The 18668-nt window shown below is 48.9% G+C and overlaps 2 protein-coding genes across 2 annotated transcripts; both read left to right on the top strand.

The window, feature by feature from the left end:
* The first annotated feature begins 411 nt into the window (after positions 1–411).
* On the top strand, positions 412–1355 carry LOC119367956 (NAC transcription factor NAM-2-like). The gene has a single exon (XM_037633330.1). It carries the CDS (start codon positions 505–507, stop codon positions 1090–1092), a length of 588 nt encoding a protein of 195 aa, XP_037489227.1. The 5' UTR covers positions 412–504; the 3' UTR covers positions 1093–1355.
* Positions 1356–13408: 12053 nt separating this feature from the next.
* Positions 13409–14083, top strand: LOC119360982 (NAC transcription factor NAM-B2-like). Its single transcript, XM_037626399.1, has one exon. It carries the CDS (start codon positions 13469–13471, stop codon positions 14081–14083), a length of 615 nt encoding a protein of 204 aa, XP_037482296.1. The 5' UTR covers positions 13409–13468.
* Positions 14084–18668: the final 4585 nt, after the last annotated feature.

Below are 18668 nucleotides of genomic sequence, written 5' to 3'. Positions count from 1 at the left end.
GTTGCTACGTCATCATCGACCTAAAAAACTTCACTTAACCACAGGTGCCTCCCTCACTTCTCTACAAATTGTGAGACTCGTTTCTCTTGAAATTTCAGGACTAAAACATGCTCAGGTGTTCCGAAGCCTAAATCACCATCCCTCTTTATATTAGGAATATTTGTAGACTCTAATCTGTTGCCATTTGTTTGGGCCAAGCACGATTGTGCAACAAATCCGATTGCACAATCCTAATCAATTGGCCCATCAAATTTTGTTTTAATTGAGCACATGTTATCACCGACCGAATTAGACACCCTCTATCTACTGTGCCATCTGTACTTGGCTTCTGGAACCTTCCTGTCATTAATGCCAACACATCTACAAAAGCAGGAGCAGGTCCTCCTAATCTGAGTTATCCCAGGGCATAATCGAACTCTCTCTCTCTCTCTCAGATCCACTGAACATTTTGAGTCGCCCACAGCATCTACCTCTCCTAGGCTACAACTTCGGTATCGGTCGGCGATGGCGAACCCTAATCTGACAGCCGGCTACGTGTTCCAACCCACCGGCCGTGAGCTCATCGACCACTACCTCGTCCCCAGGGCGGGGCTCGGCGGTGACTTCTTCCCCGGCTTCATCGAGGAGGGCGTGGACGTCTTGTCCTTGCCCCCGCGTGAGCTCCCCTTCCGGCAAAACCACATAAGGGATTACGGCGAGGTATGGGGCTTCTTCTTCGCGGCAAAGCCCGCCGGCGAGAGGTGCCCGACGCCGGGCGCGGGCGTGTGCTGGGTGCAGTATGGCACAGAGAAGCCGTACTACGGCGGCGAGGGCGGCCGGGAGGCAGTGGCGTTCCGGCGCAGGTTCGCGTACCGCTACACGTGGAAGGGCGGGGCGGTATGCTCGCCGACGTGCTGGCTGATGAAGGAGTACCGGCTCAACAGGGACGCGGCCGCCTTCTGCCGCGCGCATCCTGACCCCGAGGCGTCGGACGTCGTCTTCGTGGTCCACAAGGTCTACCGGAAGCCGGTGCTCCCCCCGCCTGCCGACAGCAACTCCAGCGAGGAGGAGGAGGGCTCCGAGCGCTCCATGGTGTTGAAGAGGAAGCGCTAGAATTATGCAACTGCATGTTGATTTCTTCAGAGTTGTTGTGTCTCTACTTCGTTTCATTTCAGTTGTGGATTGTGCGCCCGATCTAGTTGAGGTAGATTGGTTGGTCCGTTTCGTTCGAAGTACAATGTAGTCAGCCTCCCTCACAGCATCTGCCAGAACAGTTCGGAGGTTTTATCACCGTTTCATTTTATGATTAATGTTTTATGTGGACGTGAGTCTTGGTCTGATGTCTTCCCATGTGTATAAGTTTAGATTTTATGATATATCTTTATGGTCCGCTATGTTTTCGAATATTTGGAATTGGAGTAGTATATTTAGGAGTAATGGTTACTACTCCAGTTTCAGTTTCAAAATGGTTGGAGAGAGAGATATCAGTTTGAATACCACTACAGGTTCAGTTTTACTAGTATTTAGGAGTAACGGTTTTCAGTTTCAGTCACAGCAATCAAGCTAAAGATGCCTTCACATCTGAATAATTGGAAGCTAAGCTTCGGATGACTTTGCTGGACATAAGCACCATATTAGTATATATAAGCTGTAAGGTTCATGCATCTGTGACTTACCGAACAGATTTTAAACCAACAAATAATTAGTATATCCGGTATTCAGGTCGCGCAGGACTGTTGCTGAAGCGACTTCTAATGAAGCTTGGATCAAAGATATCAATGGTGAGATCAACATTCACCCTTTCCTGCAGGTGGTTACCTTTTGGAAATTATTTCTTAAACCCCGACGATCCATGGCGTTGAATATAAGTGGACCTGGAGTTGGGTTTCAAAAAGAGTTTTTTCGGCAAAGTTAGTATATAGTGCTTATTTCACTGCGGCTATCAATTGAAGTACGGATTGCACCATAAGACAATCCTGGGCGCCGTTGAAATGCAAACTTTTTCTTTGGCTCGTCGTCGTGTTTGCCAAGAGGGATTTAGCATGTACATAATGATACTTGTTGTTTTTAGGAAGATGAAGTCTCTACATAGGAAGTGGCTCATTTCGACCATTTAGAGCTCTCGGTGCTGCAATGGGCAAATCTGAGTGAAATCATTCCCTCGGCTTCCCTTCCAATCCATGATGGTGGTAGCCTGGTAGGGTGGCCAAGTCTAGAACTCATGGCACAAAGAGTAAGGCTTTAAGTTCCTTGGTGTCTCTAGTCTAGAGCATATGGCTAGAGAGGCGAACAAGAGGGTTTTTTTTGCGGGGAACAAGAGGGCTTTCAACAACACATACTTGCCATTGCGAAGAGTCATCGATCAGTCTATATCATTCAACCTTCACGAGTAGTTGTTTAGAGAGAAAAACAGGGTTGGTTACAGAAAAGTTGTAATCGCGTAATCATAGTGCGGAAACATGTATATAGATGTGAAAATTGGTACTCCCTTATTTTGTTCAGTGCACATAGAAATTTAGAATCATTTGCCCTTCTGTAAATTGGACTGAACCGAGACACTAGTAGTAGATGTTATTTTTGTTTGAACTAGCCTAGTAGTAGATGTCAATGCTACTGACTGGAATTTTGGGTAATCATTGCAAGGATATGCCAGTTTCAGTTTATAAGCCTATGTTCATGATCCAGGGGGCTAAGTTTGTGCTAGTCATTTCACTCCAGAGCAAGGTTTTAGTTACCGGTCGAAATTTCAGGATTTCCCATGGTTACCGCGTATTTCCGTGCCCCTCGGTAAATCCCCGTACCAAGCAAAAAATACCAGTTTTTTGAATTTAAACACTCAATTTATAGTAAAGTACGTAGGATCTAATTAATGCTATGAGAATTGGTTCTGGCGTGTTGGTAGCAACCTAGTTCTTGTTTTGAGAGGTCTCTGGTTCAAATGTTCGTTCATTCACTTATTTGAATTCCAAATTCAACTATAAAATTCATTCGAAATATTCTCGATATTTCTCGGTAACCGTGGTAACCGCATTTATCAGTCCCCTTCGGTAAAAATGCCTCATTCGATAACTAAAACCTTGCTCCAGAGCTTAGCTCGTTTCAAAAAAAAAAACCTACAAAGTTTAGCCTTGTCAAGTAGATCTTGTAGCACTTGCATTTGCCCAGTAGCTAGTTTCCCCTTCCAATAGCAGCAGATCATGGGGCCATGGCCGAGGCCGACAAACGAGTTTGCATTTCAAATAACTTGTTGAGTATAATAACCATACTTGTAGAAACCGTAATATTCATGGATACGTGACTTGCCATCCTGACATCAAATGATATATTTCTTGAAAACTTTCGCAAATGAATATTGTGTATGAACAATATTTGCTACGTTCCAAGCAACATTTTGGCTGCGCCTTCCAGCCATACACTGTCTGGCCAGCAACGTTTTGGCTGCGTCTTTTCCAATGAAACACTGTCTCGCTCTGCTGTGCATGTTGCACAACCCCGTGCGGTTTTGGGGGCGGACCCCGCTTTTGCATGCGTTTGTGCATGGTGTGCAATTGGCACCGATGCCGCTGCTAGCTACCCTCGTCCACGCCAAGACGCACCCGGTGCAGTGCCTTTGCCGATACCAAGGCCAAGTGTGTTCTCCTACGCCACCTTAGCCATTCTACAAGAAGACGAGCCCTTACTGCTGAGAGTCTGGCCAAGTACTCCAAGCTGTTTGAACAGCCCCTTGCGGAGGACGTCGTCCAGGCGTTCGCGATTACTACGGGGGAGATAGAGTGGGAACATCCTGAACCCGTCGGCTTATGAACCCGCTTTTCAAAAAAGCATTTTAAACCCGTTTTAAAATGTTAAAAATTTCAAAACAAATTAAATACATACATCTTCGCGTGCATGTGTACACGGCACAATTTTTTGTGAAAAAAACTCTTTTTATTTTGCCTCTGCGAAAAAGAGAAATTTCTGTGTTGTTGAATAGCTTTCCATGATGCATTTTTGTCTTTGCACATGCCTAAGAAAAGTTGTTTTCCCGTGAAACTTTCTACGCGCACATAAAATGTGAACATGTATGCGTGAACGTTTTTCAGAATTTTTTGGCATGTAGTAATGAGTTTTCCAAAGTGAGCTAATCCATTTAGTTTCAGGGTGGGGCATGCCTAGCATCGTGCTTTCCAGGCTGCACCCAACCCCTGCCAGCTTCCTTTTTTTGCATAAGCCAAAGAAAAAGTAGTTTTCCCATGAAACTTTCTGTGCGCACATAGATGTGTAGATGTATGCGTGAAACTTTTTTAATTTTTTTTGGCATTTAGTAATGAGGTTTCCAAAGTGGGTTAATACATGTACTTTTCGGGTGGGACATGCCTAGCACAGTGCTTTCCAGGCTGCACCTCACCCTGCCAGTGTCTGGACCGTCCCAGCTTAGTGTTGTGCCCCCTCCCCCATCCCCCATTGGACCCATCCTTGGTCTTTGTGCGATTTTCTTTACGTTCGTGGTCTTAATTGTCTTGCCAAACACGCCGTTGTTCGTTTTGTTATATTTGCAACCTCTCCTACTGTGATTTGTCTCAAGGAGATCAGACTGGACCTTATTGTGCTGCTCACGGGGATCGGGACGTTGGGCCCGAGCTAGGACTTCTTCCTCCCCACGATTGGCACCCGGGAAGGCATTCTTCTCGCCTGGCAGCGCTTGGCGGTGTCTATCTCCAATCCCACCATTGGCTTCCACCACATTACGGCTCTTGTCTCTATCGTCCACTGGAAGGCGCACTCATGGTTGACTGGGGTTTATGTCCCTCAAGGCGAAGACGACAAGTTGCAGTTCCTGGCAGACCCTCAGGATGTTAGGGTGTTGTGTGCTGTTATGTGGGTGCTTGGCGGTGACGTCAACTTAATCACTTCATGTGCTAACAAGAACAATAACTGTCTCAACCTTCGCACCTCTGGCCGGCTCATGATGGAGCACGTGATCTTAGCCGGCCGGTGATGGTGGGGCTTCCTTCCCGGGCAACATGCGAACCAGATTTGCCCACATAAACTTCTCCACCACCAGCCGGTCGAGCTCCTCGGCACGGACAGACGACGTGAATCACTTCCCCATGGTTTTGTTTATCGTCTGACTGCTTCGGCCCGCGATCGTCGGCGACCCTCTTCTGTTTTTGCTTTGCAGCCGGTCGCTAGAGCAGCGTATTGTGCAAGTCCGTCCCTGGCCACCCTTGGATTTGGCCATCTCGACATATGCGGATGATTAAGGCGGAAGGTTGTATGAGTTGTAGATGTGTGGTAATGGCAAAGGATGCAAGTAGGCGAATGCATGAGGATGAAGATGAAGGAGAAATTACCTTATCGCTCCCTCTTTATAGCCGCCGCTATGAAACTGAATGGGCGGGCCTCATGGCATGACACGTGCCCCACATCCTCCATGGTTTCCCTTTTCGTGAGACATGGGCATGCAAATTCAGGCATTATCATCATGACATCATGCGACGAATGGGTGCCCTCAAGGGTCCACGAGCCTATTTTGACAAGACCGGGTGGGGTCTGGCTATGACGATTCAACCACTAGAGACCTGAAGTCAGAGCTTAGACCGCGTAGCCTTGGCCTCCAGGGAGCTCCACATTGTAGCCGAGCCCGCAACAGAAGGCGTTCCCGGAGCCCTCGCAGTGAGCAAACTCGCATATGTCTTCAAGGTCGAGCTCACAGGAAGAAATCCTGACATCCAGACCAGGAGTTCCCCTGGGTTCTCGAAGACCGAAGAAATCTAAACCCAGACAAGCTCCAGGGCTACCGATGGTGCGATGCACCGAGGGTGGCTTCTTCGCAGGGAGCCTGGCAGCAGACCTGCCAAGGGACCTAGGAGGCGAGCCACGCAGCTAGCAATAGCAAGGTGCCCGAAGGAATGGGTAGGCGTTTGAGGATCATCTTATCCCCCAAGCCAGCATGGTAGTAGCCGTGATTGGATCTCCCTCTTTTGAAACTATATATAGCCCTCAACTTGCATATAAGGAGAGGGCTACAGGGCTCTCATTCCCATATATTCCCGTAGACTAGACTCTCGGTAACAATCTCATCTCCCTCACTATAATCCCTCGCCCCAGGTACACCTACCATGAATAATAACAGTTCGGAGGTTTTATCACCGTTTCATTTTATGATTTATGTTTTATGTGGACGTGAGTCTTGGTCTGATGTCTTCCCATGTGTATAAGTTTAGATTTTATGATCTTTCTTTATGGTCCGCTTTGTTTTCGAATAATTGGAATTGGAGTAGTATATTTAGGAGTAATGGTTACTACTCCAGTTTCAGTTTCAAAATGGTTGGAGAGAGAGATATCAGTTTGAATACCACTACAGTTTCAGTTTTACTAGTATTTAGGAGTAACGGTTTTCAGTTTCAGTCACAGCAATCAAGCTAAAGATGTCTTCACATCTGAATAATTGGAAGCTAAGCTTCGGATGACTTTGCTGGACATAAGCACCATATTAGTATATATAAGCTGTAATGTTCATGCATCTGTGACTTACCTAACAGATTCTAAACCAACAAATAATTAGTATATCCGGTCGTCAGGTCGCGCGGGACTGTTGTTGAAGCGACTTCTAATGGAGCTTGGATCAAAGATATCAATGGTGAGATCAACATTCACACTTCCCTGCAGGTGGTTACCTTCTGGAAATTATTTCTTAAAGTTAAACCCCGACGATCCATGGCGTTGAAGATAAGTGGACCTGGAATTGGGATTCAAAAGAAGTTTTTTCGGCAAAGTTAGTATATAGTGCTTATTTCACTGCATCAATCAATTGCAGTACGGATTGCACCATAAGTCAATTCTGGGCGCCTTTTAAATGCAAACTTTTTCTTTGCTCATCGTCGTGTTTGGACGACAGACCGTCTTGCCAAGAGGGATTTAGCACATAATGATACTTGTCGTTTCTGTACCTCTACACAGGAGGCGGCTCATTTCGATCATTTGGAGCTCGGTGCTGCAAATGGCTAATCTGAGTGAGATCGTTCCCTCGGCTTTCCTTCCAATCCATGATGGTGGCAGGAGGCCAGGTCGAGAACTCATGGCACAAAGAGAAAGGCTTTAAATTCCTAGGTGTCTCTAATCATCTGGAGCATATGGTGTGAGAGGAACAAGAGGGTTTTTCAACAACACATACTTGCCCTTGTGATGAATCATCAATCAGTTTAAAACCGATGCTTGGCAATGGGCTGACACAGGTCATGGTTGTTCCATATTATGATTTAGATTTTATGTGGACGTTTGTCTTTGTCGTCTCCTCCCATGTTTGGGTTGTTCTTAGCTTTGTTTCGGTCATCTAGTTCGGGAAATATGGTTGAGTTATGTAATTACAATATTTTAAAAAACTGGCGGGATAGTTCAGGAGGCATATCCTTCAACCTTCAGGAGTAGTTGTTTAGAGAGAGAAAATTAGGGTTGGTTACAGAAAAGTTGTAATCACCTAATCATAGTGCCGAAACTTTAAATATGTGAAAAATCCTTATTTTATTCCGTGCACATAAAAATTTAGAATCGTTTGCCTTTCTGTAAATTGGACTGAACTGAGACACTAGCAGTAGATGTTATTTTTGTTTGAACTATAGACTAGTAGTAGATGTCAATGCTATTTTTCTTTTTTTGGCCCCCAGATGTCAATGCTACTGACTGGAGTGTTGGGCAATCATTGCAAGGATGTACAGTTTCAGTTTATAAGGCTATATATGTTAATGATCCAGGGGACTAAATTTGTGCTGGTCATTTCACTCCAGAGCTTAGCCTTGTCAGGTAGGTCTTGTAGCACTTGCATGTGCCGAGTAGTTAGTTTCCACTTCCAATAGCAACAGACGATGGCTCCATGGCCGAGGCCGACCAACGATTTGGCATTTGAAATAACATGCTGAGTACAATAACCATACTTGCATAAGCCGTCATATTCATATATATCTGCGACCCTGCCATCCTCACTTCAGTTGATATATATTTTGGAAAATGATTCCACAACTGTAGTGTAGGAATAATATTTGCTACTACCTCACAAGCAACGTTTTAGCTGTTTCTTCCATCTAAACGCTGTCTGGCCCCAGCAACGTCTTGGCTGCATCTTTTCCAGCCAAACATTGCTGCATGGCCCCCATGCGGCTTCGGTGGTGGACCCCGCTTTGCATGTGTTTGCGTGTGGCGTGCAAATTTGCACCCTTGCCGTTGCTAGCTACCCCTTCCACGCCTAGACGCAGCCGGTGCATTACTTTTACCGATACTAAGGCCAAGCGTATTCTACGACAGTCATTCTTCAAGAAGACAAACTGCTTACTGTTAAGAGTCTGGCCAAGTACTCCAGGCTGTTTGAACATCCCCTTGCGGAGGACGTTGTCCAGGCGTTTGCAGATTACTATGGGTGAGATAGAGTGGGAAAGTCTTGAACTCATGGGCATATGAACCCACTTTCAAAAATGCGTTTTAAACACGTTTTAAAATGTTAAAAAAAACAAAACAAATGCATACATCTACGCACACATGTGTATGCAGCACAAAGTTTTGTGAAAAAAGTCACTTTTTATTTTGCCTCTGTGAAAAAGACAAACTTCAGTGCTTCTAAAAGCGTTCCACGATGCATTTTTTGTCTTTTTTGCACATGTCAAAGGAAAAGTTGTTTTTCCGCGAAACTTTATGCGTGCACATAGAATGTGAAGATGTATGCGTGAAACTTTTTCAGAGTTTTTTGGCATTTAGAATGAGTTTTCCAAAGTAGGTTCATCCATTTACTTTCCGGGTTGGACATACCTAACACCGTGCTTTCCAGGCTGCACCACACCACTGCCAATGTTCGGACTATCGTAGATTAGTGTCGTGCCCCCTCCCCCATCCCCCATTGGACACATCCTTGGTCTTTATGGAGTGCAATCTTCGTGTGATTTGTTGGAATGTTCGCGGTTTTAATGCCCTACCAAACACGCTACCGTTCGTCCTATTATTTACGTTGCCTCTCCTATTGTCATTTGTCGCAAAGAGATCAAACTGAACCTTGTCGTGCTGCCCACGGTGATCAAGACGTTGGCCCAAGCTTTCAGGACTTCTTCTTCCTACCCACGATTGGCACCTGGGAAGGCATTATTCTCGCCTGGCAGCGCTCAGCAGTGTCCATCTCCAGTCCCATCATTGTCTTGCACCACATTATAGCTCTCGTCTCTGGTGAACCTGTACTCGTTGTTGACTATGGTTTATGGCCCTCAAGGCAACGACGACAAGTTGCAGTTCCTGGTAGACCTCTGGGATGCAGGGTGTTGTGTGCTGGTCCGTGGCTACTTGGCGGCGACTTCAACTTAATCACTTCATGTGTTGGCAACAACAATAACCATATCAATCACCGCACTTCTCTCCGAAGAACTCCTGATGAAGCACGTGCTCTTCGGCGGCTGACGCTGGTGGGGCTTCCTTCTCGAGCATCCTGTGGACCAGATCTGCCGGGGTACACTTCTTCACCACCAATTGGTCGAGCTCCTCAGCGCGGAAGGATGACGAAAACCACTTCCTCGTGGTTTCATTCGCCGCATGAGGCTACTTTAGCTTGCGGGTCGCGGCCATCGGCGGCCCTCTTCCATTTTCGCTTCGCGGCCACGGTCGCCTAAGCGGCGTATTGCATGAGTCCGTCCCTGGCCATTCTTGGATTTTGCTATCTTGATGGATGCAGAGGATTAAGGCTGAAGGTTGTGTGAGCTATAGATTTGTGGTAATAGCAGAGGATGCAAGGAGGCGAATGCGTGAGGATGAATATGAAAGGAGGGGAAGTAGAAATTACCTTTTCTTCCCTGCTTTATGGCTGCCGCAATAAAACTGAACAGTCGGGCCTCACGGTGTGACAAGCGCCCCACATCCTCTGCGGTTTCCCATTCCGGGAGATGTGGGCGTGCGAATTCAGCCATTATCATCTATGAGCCTGTTTGACAAGACAACACAGGCCTGGTTGTGATGATTCAATCAACCGGAGACTTGACATCATAGCTCAGAACACGGGGCCTCGGCCTTCAGCGAGCTCCATGCCACAGTCGAGCCTGCAGTGGAAAGCATTCGCGGTGAACAAGCCCGCAGACGTCTTCAAGGTCGAGCTCCCAGAAAGAGGTCCTGACATCCAACACAAAGACGAGGAGTTTGCATGGGTTCTCAAAGACCAAAGAGCTCCAACCCCACACAAGCTCGGGGGCTACTAAAGGTGTGATAAGCCGAGGGTGCCTTCTCCATAGGGAGCACGACAGCAGACCTGCCAAGGGGCCCAGGAGGCCGACCACATAGCTAGAAAATAGGAAGGTGCCCGAAGGAATGGGTATGATTCCAAGGATCATCTTGCCCTCCAATGGCGGCAACCATGATTGGATCTCCCTCTTGTAAAACTATAGCCCTCACCGTGCATATAAGGAGAGGTCTACAAGGCTCTCATTGTGATGTACTCTCATAGACTAGACTCTCGGTAGCAATCTCATCTCCGCCACTGTAATCCCTCGTCCAAGGTCACTCACCATGAATAAGAACTCAAAGCATGACATAGGGTATTACTCCTCACTAGAGGCCTGAATGAGGGTAAAACCCATGTGCGACCTCCGGTCTGGTACATACAACCACGTTCACCACCCCACCGAGGGTACTGACCAGATTATGCGCCGCTAGAGCTTATCAAGTCCAGCACCCAACGGGGACAGCCAACGCTGACGAAAAATAGGCAGGTGTTGGCCTGGGAGCTAGCGGCGCCCCGACAGGAACAAGAAGGTGATGCACAGTGAGCGACAGTGTGCGATGCGTGGATGGGAGGTTTCGGAGGCGCTAGGGTCTGTAGACCGTGTCATCTCTCGTACTTGATGCAAGCAGAGTGTGGAAGAGGGAGGCAACCGTGCGACACGTACCAAAACAAACCCCTCCCAATGGCCACAATGCTTAGGCCCACACCCCCACACGCCCGACCAAAGGGGCCCACTCAACGCGCCTGCCCGGTCAAAATCAAGACCACTAGCGAAATCGGCCGCCTCGATCACTCCTGGGAGATTTTGTCCCATGGAGCTTAGTGATTTAGGAGATCCGTATATTTTGAAGAAGGAAAGCCATCCATAAAGGTGTCAACCCATGTTTAATGAACTTGTTGTTGTATTAGTATCAAAGTTTCCACCTTGTAATTTTGGTACTAAGGCAACTTCATAGAAAAATTTGGTGACACTTTTGGACGAAAGAAAAAACATCAAAGCTTAACAACATATGGGTCTAGTTTTGATGATCTTGTCTAAACAGCAGGCCATGGAGATAGATTGTAAATCTGAATAATGGTTCGAGAGATATATCATTTTGAAGTTTCAAAATAACATTAAGAGCGCTGGCGTCATTGATGCCTGTGTGTAACGTTCCACTATATTTTTACCTTTATAATTAGCATGTATGATCGCACAGGGATAAAAATGTGCAGTGTGATCATGTAGAGCTCATCTAGCATTGTCATGCTCCAAATATGGCAATATTTTTTGCTTGGTTACTATTCGAGGAAAGATTAAGCCAAGAAAAATATGTTCGACAAGCACCTCAAGCTGCCGCCTGTCGGAGGTACTCCGCTCCTTCCCAAGACACAAATCACATCTTCATTAACTGTCCGATTGCCATGCGGATTCGGCAACGACTCAGGCCTACTTGCTTCCGAGACTTATGGGTTATTGCCACACCAAAAGCAACCTCAAAAACTTCATTTACCCAGAGGTGCATGAGTGGGGCTTTCACACGATGAATTTTCTCTGGTCTTTCTCGTGGTACCGAAACAATACGGTGGTGCGAGGGAGGATGGAAGAAGTGTGGAGCGGAACGGAAAACATTTCCCTTTTTTAGATAGGAAGAGACATATATAGATATAGATATAAAAGTTAGATATAGAGATAGAGATGCTTTTTAAAACATCCATAAAGTTTTCGTTCTATGTTTGCCGCCTAGTAACTTTGCTACTAAGCCAACTTCATAGGAAAACAAATTATGACACTTGTGAAATATATAAACGTCGATGTTCAACAACATATGGTCTAGTTTCAATGATCTCTTCGAAACAAAGGGGACCATGGATATGCACAAAAAATCGTTTGAGAGATATATCATTTTGAAGCTTAAAAAATTACATTTAGAGCACCGACGTCAATGATTTTGTCGCTATATGTTTGTCCCTTTAAAATTTGCATGTATGATCTCACATGGAATAAAAAAACATGAAGTGTGATCATACCGAGCTTATCTAGCACTACCATGCTCAATATGGTCAATATTTGTTGTTTGGTTATTGTTTGAGGAAATATAAACCAAGGCAAATATGTTCGACGTGCACCTCTCCCGACCCGCCGCCCATACGAGGTACCCTGTTCCTACCAAAGACAGATAACCTCTTCATCAACTGTCCGAAACCCATGCGGATTTGGCAATAACCCACACCTACTTGCTTCCGGGGCTTATGGGTTGTTGCTACGCCAAAAGCAAGCTCAAAAATTTCATTTAATTAGAGGTGCCTCTCTCAATTATCTAAATTAGGACCTAGGGAATGTTGCGGCGTTTCGAAGCCTAGATCACCCTCCCTCTTTCACTAGTAGAAGTAACATTTAGAGCGCCGACATCATTGCTTTGTCAGATAGATGCATACATATCGATGGTGAATCGTTCCGCTGTTTTTTATCTCTTTAAAATTAGCATGTATGGTCTCGTGGAATGTCCTCATGCCAAGCTCATCTAGCGCTGTCGTGCTCTAGATATAGTCAATATTTGTTGCTTGGTTATTGTTCGGCAACAAATTAAATCAACGCACATATGTTTGACAGTCAACTCTCATAAGCCGCCACCCTTTTAAGGTACTTTGTTCCTTCCGAAAACACAAATCACCTCTTCATCAACTGTCCGAAAGCCATGCGGATTTGACAACAACTTACTCTTCTGCCGCCTACTTGCTTCGGGAGGGGGAGGGGTGCTATGTCAAAAGCAACCTTACTAACTTCATTTAGCCAGAGGCGTGCCTCTCTCAATTCTCCGGAAATTTTGGGACTCAAGAAATGCTAAGGTGTTTCGAAGCCTAGATCACCCTGCTCTCTTATATTAGAAAAATTTTGTGGACTCTAATCCGGTGCCATTTGTTTTGGGCCAAGCACGGTTGTGAAACAAACCGGCGGGACAAGACCGAAAAAGGCCACTCGGTCTGACCTGTTTTCAGATTGGACACTCTTGATCAAATGGGCCATCAAATTTTGTTCGAATTGAGCACACGCGACCGAATTTGACATCCCCTATCTGGTATGCCATCTGTACTTGCTTCTGGAACCTTCCCTGCCACTGCCAACTGCCATGATGCCATCCCATCTACTACAAAAGGAGGAGCAGGCCCCCCGGATCTGAGTTCTCCCATGGCATAATCGAACTCTCTGATCCACCCAACATTTCCCGTCGCCCACAGAACCTACCCCTCCTAGCTAGGCTACAACTTCAGCATCGGTCGGCGATGGCTAATCTGGCAGAAGCTGGCTACGTGTTCCAACCCGCCGGCCGTGAGCTCGTCGGCCACTACCTCATGCCCAGGGCGGGGCTCGGCGGCTTCTTCCTCCCCGGCGTCATCGAGGAGGGCGTGGACGTCTTGTCCTTGCGCCCACGCGCGCTCTCCTTCCCGGAAAACCACAGGAGGGATTACGGCGAGGTATGGGGCTTCTTCTTCGCGGCAAAGCCCGCCGGCGAGACGTGCCCGACGCCCGGGTGCTGGGTGCAGTACGGCCAGGAGAAGGCGTACTACGGCGGCGAGGGCGGCCGGGAGGCAGTGGCGTTCTGGCGCAGGTTCGCGTACCGCTACTCGTGGAGGGACGGGGAGGTAATATCGCCGACGCGCTGGCGGATGAAGGAGTACCGGCTCAACAGGAACGCGGCAGCCTTCCGCCGCGCGCACCCGGGCCCCGTGCCGGCGGACGTCGTCTTCGTGGTCCACAAGGTCTACAGGAAGCCGCTGATCCCTCGGCCGCCGCCGCCGCCCGTCGACAGCAGCTCCAGCGAGGACGAGGGCTCCGAGAGCTACATCGTGTACCCGCGACTCGATGAGCTCATGCGGCGGTTAACGCTGGGGAACTAGGGCGACCAAGGGGCGGTGCTCCTCCTCCTGCAGGAGTAGCATTACGCCACAGCTGCATGTTGATTTCTTCAGCGTTGTTGTGTCTCTTCTGTTTTCAGTTCTTGATTGTGCGCTCGATCTAGTTGAGGCAGATTGGTTGTTGTAGTTCGTCGATCACTGTTTTCATCGTTTTGGAGTTTTCTTCTGTCGCTTAACATAGCTTTGGTCTTGTATGACTTTGCTATGTTTGTGTGTGTGTTGGTGTGGGTGTGTATCCTAGCTATGTAGAGGTTGTGATTGTGCTCATTGTGTTTGTATTTGGTTGATGCTTCATTTGAATCAATAAAATTCACCCTTTGTTCAAAAAATTGTGATCCATCCCCCTTGCAACATCTATCAGAACAGTTCAGAGGTTTTATACCTTTTAGAGAACTTACAGTTTTTTCTGCACATTTATTGTTCATACTAGAAAATTTGTAAGCACCAAATCATGTTGCAGAAATTCGGTGTCCGTTTCTTTGTAGATATATGAATTGGACAGAACTGTGAGGGTAAGGATAAGGGAAACTTCTCCATAAATGCTACTGGCTGGAATGTTATCAAGCTTACAATAATTGCTTCAGGGTTGCACGAGTTATTTTTGGCAGCACTTTGATGTGTTAGACTCAAGAGTCAAGACCTTCAAGTACAAAATATTGCTAGCCATTGCTCTCCAGTCTCCTAGAGCTTAGCCAAGTCAAGCAGATTTTGTAGCAATTGCATTTGCCAAGGAGTAATGGTTTAAATCAATAAATAATTAGTTCCTTTCTGACTTATATCTAAAATTATGTCCTTATGTAGCACATTCACCTTGCATAATTAATGTACTGCCAGAACAAAATTTCAGAAAACTGCCAGTATACTTCAGGAGGTATATCATTCGACCTTCAGGTAACCCTATGATTTTATTTGCTTATACTTGTTTAGAGATTATAATTTCATAGGGTTGGTCACAGAAAAGTTGTAATCACCTACGGCCCGAGAACGGATTCACCGCCGTATGGCTGACCGGCGATTACTAGCAATTCATGCTTTATGCAGGCGAGAAACAATCTATCAATTTCCATAAATCACACCTATCATATGGAAGATGAGAAAACATTGACTTTGTAGTGTAGTATTCATAAAGTGATCACGAGGCCACCGATACCCTATGTGGATAGGATCATAGTGCGAAAATTTGTATAGATGTGACAATTGGTACTCCCTTATTTTGTTCAATGCACATACAAATTTAGAGTCGTTTTCCATTCTATAAATTGGACTGAACTGAAGCACTAGTAAATTTCAATGCTACGTACTGACTGGAATATTCATGATCCAGAGGACTAAATTTGTGCTAGTCAATTCAGTCCAGAGCCTAGCAATGACTGGTAGATCTTGTAGCACTTCATTTGCCGAACATTACTATTAATAGCAGCAGATCATGACGGAGGAACGTTTTCTGTGGAGGCCTCTTTTCTGTGTGTTCGAAACGAGCGGCACGCAAACGATTTTGCTGTCCAGATAACTTGCTGAATATGATCTCCACACTTGGATCCATCATCCATGTATCTGTGACTTACCATCCTACTGTTTTTTTGTTGGAGGAAAATGCTGTCCACAACAGCACATTTTGTAGGAATCTACCACTGCTGCTACAGAAAGTCCCAGGAGGCCAGAATCGGCTACTCCCAGGATTTTTAGAAGCTTATTATTCACTTCGAAGGACAATCTTGGATTTGCAATTGGACTTGGCTTGGAGAACACCACTGCTTGCCATCCACGATCGTGCCACTATATATACAGCCCCTAACCCAAAACCTCCCATGACTCGAACTCCTCTTCTCTCCGAAGCCCAACAACCCGACCGCGCACCTCCTCGGGCTCCTTCGCTTCGCAAGTTTGCAACTCTCCATCTCCATGGCGACGCCGCAACCCGCCGTGCTGGCGCTGCGGCCAGGAACGGTGTTCAGGCCCAGCGGCCGCCAGCTCATCACGTTGTACCTCGGCCGCAACGCGCTCCGCGGCGAGCTCCCCGACGCCGTCGTCATCCCCGGCGGCTGCGTCGTCACGGCGGGCGTGGACGTCTTCGCCGCGAGCCCCAGCGCGCTCCCTTCCAGGCGAGCCACAGGGGGCCGCACGGGGAGGTGTGGGGCTACTTCGCCGCCGCGGCCCCGACCGCCGACAGCGCCCAGCCTGCGCCGGGCGGGTGCTGGGTGCGGCACGGCGCCGAGAAGCGGTACGACCTCAAGGGGGAGGCGCTCGGCTACCGGAGCAGGTACGCGTTCTACGTCACGCGGGCGGAGCGGGCTCGGGTGGTGTGGACGCCGACGCGGTGGCTGATGAAGGAGTACCGCCTCGACAAGGATGCGGCCGTCTTCCGCAGCAAGCTGCCCGAGCACCCCAACGCCAACATGGATTTCGTGGTCCGCAAGGTCTTCACCAAGCCGGCGGTTCCCGTGCCGCCGCCTGCCCGCTCCGGCTTGGTGGTCCGGCGGGTAGGAGGCAGCGTTCCGTCGCGCCAAGCCCAACCAACCCGGGCGGCGTTCGTCAAGGCCCGAGGGGGCGCTCCACCGCTACTGCCGTGTGCCTGCCGTGGCGAGACGCTCCGGCCAGGAGGAAGCCCCCTTCCGCCGCGCTCGGACCGACCACCTAAGGTCATCGCGAAGCCGGTGATCCCCGCGACGCCTGCGCACTCCGGCGTAAACGAGGACGCTGGCAACCTCAACGACAATGCCATGTCGTGGACGCGCGTCGGCGGGGAGTACAACTACAGCTACAAGGTACCCAGCGGCCGCCAGATCATCGTCGAGTACCTCGGCCCCAAGGCGACCACTGGCAAGATCGCTGACCGCGCCGCCCCGGGCTTCGTCGCGGAGGGCGTGGACATCTTCGCGGCGAGCCCGGACGCGCCTCCCCTTCCCGCCCAGCCACAGGAAGCAGGACGGGGAGGCGTGGGGCTACTTCTTCGCGGCGAAGCCCGCCAGCAGCATGCGGCGGGCGCCCGGCGGGTGGTGGATGCAGTACGGCGACGCGAAGGGGTACGAGTTCCGCGGGGAGGTGTACGCCCGCCACCGCAGGTTCGCGTTCCGCGCGGCGCGGGCGGACGACGGCGGCGGCAAGGTGACGTGGGAGCAGACGCGGTGGCTGATGAAGGAGTACGCGCTCCACAAGGGCGCGGCCGCCTTCCGCGGCGCGACAGCCGGCCCGACCGGTGCCAACATGGACCTGGTGGTCTACAAGGTGTTCACGAAGCCGGTGGTCGCTCCGCCGCCGCCGCCTGCCCGCTCGAGCGACGCGGAGAACCAGGCGAGGGAGGGCGCCGGATCTAGTTCACGCTCGGATGCGCCCAGGATTGTTTTCGACATTGATCTGAACAACTAGCCGCTCACGCCCCGGGCTCGTTGTAGCAGAGGTCTCGTTTGATCACCCGGCTGTTTCTTCAGTGATCTCCGTTGCAGCCAGCAAACGTTCACGAAGCTCTTGATTTGCCTTGCAAGGATTTTTGTTGGCAACTGCATTACTCTCTGAAAGTGAAGAGAAACTTGTACAGGTGAGAGTTGGTAGGAATGTTGCCGCTTGTTCTTTGCATATGATGACATTTATCATCTCGTACTGACATTGTACTGATATTGATTGCTGCAATTGGCAAGAACAGATGAACTGTTAAGTTTACCAGATAGCTGTTTTTTTTTTAAAAAAGGAGGACGACCCCCGGCCTCTGCATCTGGGCGATGCATACGGCCATATTATTAATTATTGACACAAGACCGTACAGAGTCATACAACAATAAGTCTAAAGCCACCAAAACCAGCGACAACTGTCGCTATCCCTATCCAGTTGATGTAGGGGCGCTGAAAGTCTGGGCCTAATACCAAACAGACCACGCAGCCAAACCTAAACATCTAAAGACTTGAGGTCCCACCCAGGACGCCTGCCTGGTATGGGCACCCACCAGTCCGGCGTGCTTCTCAACCAGGACCCCTGTCGGGTATGAGGCCGCCGCAGCCGCCTGCCATCAATCCATCTTCAGAGCTGTACTGTTGCACCGACCTTGCCAGGCCTATCTGCCATCAACGCCACCATGACGCCAGACAGCTACCACCTCCTGCACGAGTCCATCTCCGCGCATCAGACGCCGAGTCTCGACAGCGCCACGCCGCCGAGATCCGTCACCATCAAAGTGCAAGATGAAGCACCGCTCCACCAAAGTCACCGTCCTCTAGTCCCTCGAGCCCGTGTGCACCTCCAAGAATGACGCCCCCAGGGGGGAAACGACACCAGAGAGCCGCCGTCATCCGATCTACTGATTTAGGGTTTCCCCCGGAGGTAGCAGAGAGTGACCTTGAACTTCTCCACGACGATGCCTTTAGGACGGGAACGACGCAGACAGCGTCGCCATCGCCGGCCTTGGCAATCGCCAATAGCAGGTTTTCACCCGGATTTGATCGAAGACCTCCATCCCTCGTGCACGGGTCGCCAAACCGCCGGGCACGCACCACCGGAACCACAATCCGTCGGCCGACCCCAAAGTGTTGCCGCCGCGAGGTCAGCTTTGGCTGGGGCGCCGGCAGCCATCCCCGA

The sequence above is a fragment of the Triticum dicoccoides genome, chromosome 2B (assembly GCF_002162155.2).
Source record: "Triticum dicoccoides isolate Atlit2015 ecotype Zavitan chromosome 2B, WEW_v2.0, whole genome shotgun sequence".
Classification (NCBI taxonomy): Eukaryota; Viridiplantae; Streptophyta; class Magnoliopsida; order Poales; family Poaceae; genus Triticum; species Triticum dicoccoides.
The sequence above is the reverse complement of the archived record's forward strand: the minus strand, read 5'-3'. Positions and strand labels throughout refer to the sequence as shown.

Coding starts and splice junctions, on each gene's coding strand:
- LOC119360982 (XM_037626399.1), top strand. CDS start 13,469: ATGGCTAATCTGGCAGAAGCTGGCTACGTGTTCCAACCCGCCGGCCGT.
- LOC119367956 (XM_037633330.1), top strand. CDS start 505: ATGGCGAACCCTAATCTGACAGCCGGCTACGTGTTCCAACCCACCGGC.